Genomic DNA, 7,146 nt, shown 5'->3' on the forward strand with positions numbered 1-7,146 from the left:
GTGTTTTGCCATGGGGGTAAAAGGGCTTTTCCTTGATTGCTTTGTCTCCTTTTGCTGTGCCTAAATGTTTTCTTTCCCCTTCAAAACCCTGAAACAAAGCTGTGACCCAAATCCTGGCTGAAATGAAAACAATTCAGCTGCCAGCAGCGGGGGACATTTGCAGATGAGACTCGAGGCACATGGCAGACCCAGAAGGTGTAGAAATAAATGAGTAAAGAACCCCCAAATTGTCCCCTGGGGTCAGGAGGGTACAGAGGGAAGACCCCAGGGTGGCACAGCCTTTTGGGCTCCTGGGGGAGCAAGCCAGGTTTGATGTGGCACCAGTGACAGCCAGACCTGCTGGCCCGTGGCTGCTGAGCTTCTCGGAATTGAGCAGGCTGATTCTTTTGAGAAAGGATTGGGAAGCAATATAAAATAGTGGTCAGGACTCCAGGTCCTCAGAGTTTTGTGGGTGGAATAACAGGAGCCTGGCTTTCACTTGGAAAGGTACTTGAGGTGTTTGGTTTGAAGGTGCAGCCTTAAACACAGACGTGACCCACCCTCATCAGCCCCAGCATTGCATTGCAAATCCCTGGCAGCAGCTTCCAATCCCGTGTGCCAATCCCTTAATTCTGTCAACCTGCTATTAGGCAATCTATTGACAGGCTGACTTCCATGTGGATCCTTCTCTTTTCCCTCTTCAGCTTCGTGCAGAGACCCCAGTGGTGCTGGTGCTGGTGCTGGTGCTGGTGGCACCACCAGCTGCCTTCCTCAGGAGGATCGATGCTTTGAGCCCAGCTTTGCAGCCCCACAAGCTGCTCAGCTGACGTCAGGCTGGGTTAGAGAGCAATGCTTTATCCTTTAAACATATTTATCTCACTATTAAAAGGCGGGGGATGCAGAGGTTGCAAATTAATCCCGCTGAGGTTTAATCCGCCCAGACCGTCAGCATTTTTATTTTCTTTGGATTGGAGGTCCTAAAACCTTCTGCTGTGGGTGTCTTCTGCCACGTGCTGGGACTTGCAGGCAGAATCCTGCACAGCTCTACAAACAGCTGCTGGCCAGCACATGTAACACAGAGATGGTCTGTCATAAATAATATGCAATAAACAGAATAAATGAATCCCATGTAATAAATAGATGGGGCTGCTAGGCTGAGCACGAGCATCCCACCACACTTCATCAGGGAGGCTGGGAGATGTTGGTGTCTGTTCCTTGAATTGCTGTTTCTCATCATTCACCTGGTCAGGTTTTCACTCAGTTTTTTTTCCAGAGCCCTGGAGTTGCTGACAAGATAGAAATAGCTCAGTTCTGGTCACTGGGCCACACCAAGGATCCCCTGTTGATGCAGATAACCCTTCTGGTGCCAACTTCTGGCTATTGCCATCCCTGGCAAGGTGAAAGGCACATGCAGAGCACTCATCCATCCTGGTGCTGGGCTGCTCTTCTCCTACAAGCTGGCAGATCAATGGCTTTGGTGATTGCAGGGGTTTTCTCTGAGTAGCCCTGCTGATAAGGTGGAATCCAGAGATGCTCAGCCTTGCCAGATGTCCCCAGAACCTGAAACTAAATCATGACACTACCAATTCCTGCCCTGTTTAATGCAGCACAAGTGTAAGAAAAAAATATAGCTTTTTTTTCCAGAGAGTCAGTAACAAGTTAACCCCTCCAGGGTAAACAGAGTGGCTGAAAATTATTCCTCTAGTCCCGACTTTCATTTCCATTTCAACAGTAAGGAGCTAAACAGGATGAGCAAGAAAAGCTTGGCAAGAAACCATGTGATTGGAGAGGGATAGCTGGGTGGATTGGTGAGGTGAGAAAGGGCTCAGCCTCTCCTTGCACATTTCATCACCAGCAAATCACCAGTTTTTGAACTTCCCTCTGCGCAGTGAGGAGGATCTGGTGAGGAGAATCTCCTGCTCCTCTGCCCTTTGCTAGCTGTGCCCAGCTCAGAGCCCCCTGGGCCAGATGTGGCCTCTTTCCACCTCTTTCCAAGGTCACTTTCCTCCTCTCCTGTGCCTAAACCCACAAAGCACAGCACATGCCCGATTCCTGGAGTAAAACTTCACTCCTGGATTGCTCTGAGCCTGCAAAAGCTGAAAAAATACCCAAACACAGCAGATCTTCTGCAAACCCAGCAAGCCAAGGGCTGGAGTTTGGCTGTGATGCAAGACTTTATTGCAATCTCTACAGACACAGAGGGTGGGCAGAAATCACAGCATTGCATTTAAAAGCACTAAATCAGCGTGGAACAGGAGGACAGGAGACATTTTTAAGCAGGGCATCCCTTACACAAACACCATGCCCCAAGGCACATGGGAACGGGCAGCTCCTCCATCCTGGGGCATCCATGGGTGGATTCATGGATGGATTCATGGATGGGTTCATGGATGGATTCATAGATGGGTTCATGGATGGATTCATAGATTGAGGCATGGATGAATGCATGGATGGATTCATGGATGGGCTCATGGATGGATTCATAGATGGGTTTATGGATAGATTCATGGATGGATTCATGGACAGATTCATAGATGGATTCATGGATTGATGCATGGATGGATTCATGGATGGATTCATAGATGGATTCATGGATGGACTCATGGATGGATTCATAGATGGATTCATGGATGGACTCATAGATGGATTCATGGATGGGTTCATGGATGGGTTAATGGATGGATTCATAGATGGGTTTATGGATAGATTCATGGATGGATTCATGGACAGATTCATAGATGGATTAATGGATGAATTCATGGATGGATTCATTGATGGATTCATGGATTCATGAATGGATTCATGGATGGGTTCATGGATGGGTTCATGGATGGGTTCACAGATGGGTTCATGGATGGGTTCACAGATGGATTCATGGATGGATTCATGGATGGATTCATGAATGGGTTCATGGATAGGTTCATGGATAGATTCATAGATGGGTTTATGGATAGATTCACGGATGGATTCATGGATGGATTCATAGATGGATTCCAGAATGGATTCATAGATAGATTCCTGGATGGATTCATAAATGGTTCATGGATAGATTCACAGATGGGTTCGTGGATGGATTCTTAGATGGGTTCATGGATGGGTTCATGGATGCATTCATGGATGGGTTCATGGATGGATTTATGGATGGATGCATAGATGGGTTCATGGATAGATTCACATATGGGTTCATGGATGGATTCGTAGATGGGTTCATGGATGGGTTCATGGATGGGTTCATGGATAGATTCATGGATGGGTTCATAGATGGGTTCATGGATAGATTCACAGATGGGTTCGTGGATGGATTCTTACATGGGTTCATGGATGGATTCATGCATGGATTCATAGATGGATGCATAGATGGATTCATGGATTCTCCTCCATCAGGGCCACCATCCTCCCGTACATGCGCTGCGGGGCGTTCAGGCCCCAGTGGTGGTCGAAGTGGTTCCAGTCGGGGAAGTGCTCGTGGTGCACGATGTTGGTGAGGCGGCGCAGCAAACGCCAGGTCTCCACAGGGGGGGTGACCCAGTCGTGGCCCCCGCTCCACACGGCCACCGGCACCCTCATGGCCTCGATCCGGTACGAGGGCGGTGTCAGCTGGAAGGGGAAAGCACTCCTGTTACCTGAGGGCTCTGTGGGTGGGGTGTGATCCCCAATCTTGATCACAGCCAGCCCCATCCCCTTCACCTGCTTGTACTTCTCCACGTTTTTCAGCCCGTAGTCAAACTGCCTGAACTTCCCGGTTTTTGCAGTCTGGAAGGCAGAGGGAAAGGGTTAATCCAGGTAATACCCTGGGTCAGCCCCCCGGACAGCTGTGGCTTTTGAAACACCTTGGTGCAGCAGCTTAAAAATCCCTTTTATCTCTTGGCTTTGATTCTACCTCCTTCACCTGTTTCCAGGGTGAATGAAGCAGCATGTGAAAATACCACGTTTGCAGATTAAAAGAAAGAAAAGTTAAAGTAGTTATAAAATCAGAGTCTCTACCTGTCCCCAGTGCAGAAGGTTTTTTACTGATGTATAGTCTGGAAAATGAGATATGTACACATCCAGTCGGCTCTAGAGGGGAAAAAAAAAAAAGTATTTTCCAAGTTAGTTGGGAAGGATGAAAATCCATCTAGGCAAAAAACCCTCCAACATTTTGTCTTGTAACTGCGATATAAAAGTTATATGCTCTTTATTCTTTGGCAGTTTTATTCTGCTCAGAGCTAGAAGCAGCTTTCAAAGGCAAGCCACTTAATCAATATCTTAAAATGGAAATACAAGTGGTCCAGTCATTCTTTGGTTGTTTTCTTCACTAAACTTGTTGTGTGTCAGCCAAAAATGAGGCAAGAGTTTCCTTTCCCTAAGAGACAAGACCACAAGTGATTCTCTCTTACTAAAGACTCCATTAGGTTTAACACCCCGACACCACTGCAGAAAATCCCCAAATAACCACTGTTTTTCACACCTTATTTTGGGGGTTTATACTCATTGTTGTGTCTCCTTAACAATCTCCAGGTGTCTAGGAAAACCAGAGAGGGCAGGACTGAGAGCCTGGTGCACCCACCGTGTTCAAGTTGTCCCTGTCGAACCCTCCAACGAAGAAGATACTGTTGGCACACACTTCAGCTGTCAGCAGCTTGCTGCACGTCTCAATCAGCAACCCCTTCTCATTCCTGGGCACCAGAACTAGCTCTCTGGTTCCAAACAGCTCCTGCAAAAGCACGAGGAAATGTTAGGAATGGTGTTAGGAGCTCCAACCCCCTCCACGGATGAAGGATCAGTGCACAATGGCAATGCAAGAGGCCAGAGTTGCCAAAAGTCCCTGGATTTTGGGAGTAACAGCCCACAAACACCTCCTGTACCTTGATCAGCAGGTCTGGTAGAAAGGCCAGCTTTAACACAGGGCCCCGGGCATGGTGGAAGGTGTACGCAGGAGCCAGAGCAAAGAACAGTTTGATTTTCTCAGCCAGATGTGGCAAGCTGGAAAACGCTATGAAACCTGAAAAGCAGCATGAGATCACAACACGAACATCAGCTCACCCCAGACACTGTGTTTGAGGTGCAGGGTTTGAACAAAAAACGCTCCTGGATGCCAGCACAGTCTGGGGTAGATGGGCAGGCTGTGGAGAACCCCTTCCATACAGGAAGACAGGCAGGGACAGCAGCCAGAGCAGTCCTGCTCCCAGCAGTGTCCAGTTTGGGATGGACATTGATGCCTCTTTCCCATGGCAACCCCATGCCCTGCTCATGATGCCTTAAGTTTTAGCTTTCATATTTTCCAGACTCTGTACTGCGTTGGTGTGTAACTCTGAACCTCATACAAAGCCTTAGCAAGTTCTCCTCACAGTTTAGTTAGACAAAACAATCATTTTCCAGCCTAAGAAACAAGGACACTGCTGCAGCTTCAGGCCCAAAAAGTGTAAACATCAGTGAATTGAGGAGAGCAACCTGGGAGGATGGGATTGCATAACCCGAAGCTGTAATTGGACAATTAACCCCAAAATGGACAAAAACATGAAAGTGTGCAAACTCAAGGCACACCATCCATCTTGGATCCATCTTGGGTAGCCACAGCCAGGCTCTTGTGCTGCCCAAGGTGAATCTCTTGAAGTCCTTTTTAATAAATACCGACTTTATTCCTTTAACACCGTCTAGCCTCTGTTCTAGGTAGCCTCTCACAGGCATCACACCCACCCACCACCTTCTCCCCCCCTCCTCACTCACCCAGGGTGCTGCCCTGAGCGTGGCCAACGTAGAACAGCTTCTCCTGCTCAGTTTGCATCAGGATGAAGCCCACCATGGCCGGGAGGTCGTACACGGCCATCTCGTGGAAGCTGCGCGGCAAAGGGAGAGCCTGGAGGAGACTCCTGCCTCCCAACCTCCCACAGACACCGGGGGCTCAGCGCTGGCAGCCCTGCACCCCGTCCTTGGGGGCCCCCTGACCTGAAATCCCAGAACTCCTGGGAGCTGATGGACAGGCTGCGGTGCCGGCGGGACCAGCTGTTGCCCCGGTTGTTCCCGATCCAGACGTCGTATCCCGCATCCGCCAGGATGAAGGCCAGGCTGCTGTCAGGGAAATTGTCCACCCAGTCACCACCATCCAGACAAAACCCATGCACTATCAGCACGGGGGTCCTGGGTCCTGGAAGGGGATAGAGGAGGTAGTTGACAGAAGACACCTTTCCTATATGGAAATAAAACACCGCTGAACATCTTGACACTGTTTTCTTCAGGCTGCACATTAAACGTTCTCTTCTCCATTATTTCCCTGGTTGTGCTGGTGCTTTTTTGTGTTTGGGGGGCTTCTGCTATCCCAGGCTCTGAGCCTGGACCTTGAGTTTGCTGCAGGGAAAGAGCCACTGGGGCTTTGCTGGGTCACACTGCCCCATCTCAGGTGCAGCAAAACACAGTGCTGAGCTCCTGAATCCCCAGGGACCGCTCAAGGCTGCCAGAAAGAAACTCCTCATCCTTCTTCCAGCTGCCCGGGTATTCCCACTGTTTCCTCTCACATCTAGACAGGGGCCAGAGTCACAGTGGTGCCCCCCTGGGTGGGGCTGAGCCCACCTGAGAGCCCAGCTCCCTCCTTGCCGTGGGGAATCCGGTTGAGGCTCAGGAAGTAGCCATCCTCTGTCATCACGTCGTGCTCCTCGCTGGGATACCCGTGGAGAAGGATCTTCTGGCTCTGCAGGGACAATGGTGCAAGGGCAGAGGGTGACCCAGTGCCCTGTGCCTGCCTCAGCCTCACCCACTCCTGCCAGCCACATGTCACCTCCACCAAAAGGAATTAGAGGGAGAGCAGGGAGAGGCCAAGCTGAGGGCATGAAGTGAGGGACAGCAAAGCAAATATGTGAGATTTTTGATGCCCCATGTCCCCAAAAGAGGCCTGGTGCAGGTGCAGGGAAGGGGTGAGCCAAGCTGGTCCCTTGGGAAGGACTTTGGACATACCCATGTGGAAGTGCAGTGCCCCTCCAGCACTTACAATGTTCATGAATGTCTCAGGGTTGTAGAACACTTCAGCACCTGGGATGGCATCTTCCAGCCCCTGGGCCAGGCCCAGGGCCACCAGCAGCAGCCACATCTCACCTGTCTGCAGCACCTGGGGGATAATGGGGCTGGATGAGCAGGGCTGTGGGTGCTCCAGGGGCACAAGGAACACTGTGCTGCCCCAGCAGCGTGGCAGCACAG

The 7,146-nt window shown here is 50.1% G+C and overlaps 1 protein-coding gene across 1 annotated transcript; it reads right to left on the minus strand.

Moving 5' to 3' along the window:
• Nucleotides 1-2,105: 2,105 nt before the first annotated feature.
• LOC130266992 (lipase member M-like) lies at nucleotides 2,106-7,055 on the minus strand. Its single transcript, XM_056516240.1, has 9 exons — nucleotides 6,941-7,055; nucleotides 6,526-6,643; nucleotides 5,905-6,103; nucleotides 5,686-5,795; nucleotides 4,824-4,960; nucleotides 4,526-4,672; nucleotides 3,964-4,035; nucleotides 3,667-3,732; nucleotides 2,106-3,576 (listed from the first exon to the last, which is right to left on the minus strand). Exons 1-9 carry the CDS (start codon nucleotides 7,037-7,039, stop codon nucleotides 3,343-3,345), a joined length of 1,182 nt encoding a protein of 393 aa, XP_056372215.1. The 5' UTR covers nucleotides 7,040-7,055; the 3' UTR covers nucleotides 2,106-3,342.
• Nucleotides 7,056-7,146: the final 91 nt, after the last annotated feature.

This window comes from Oenanthe melanoleuca, unplaced genomic scaffold, assembly GCF_029582105.1.
Source record: "Oenanthe melanoleuca isolate GR-GAL-2019-014 unplaced genomic scaffold, OMel1.0 S442, whole genome shotgun sequence".
NCBI lineage: Eukaryota > Metazoa > Chordata > Aves > Passeriformes > Muscicapidae > Oenanthe > Oenanthe melanoleuca.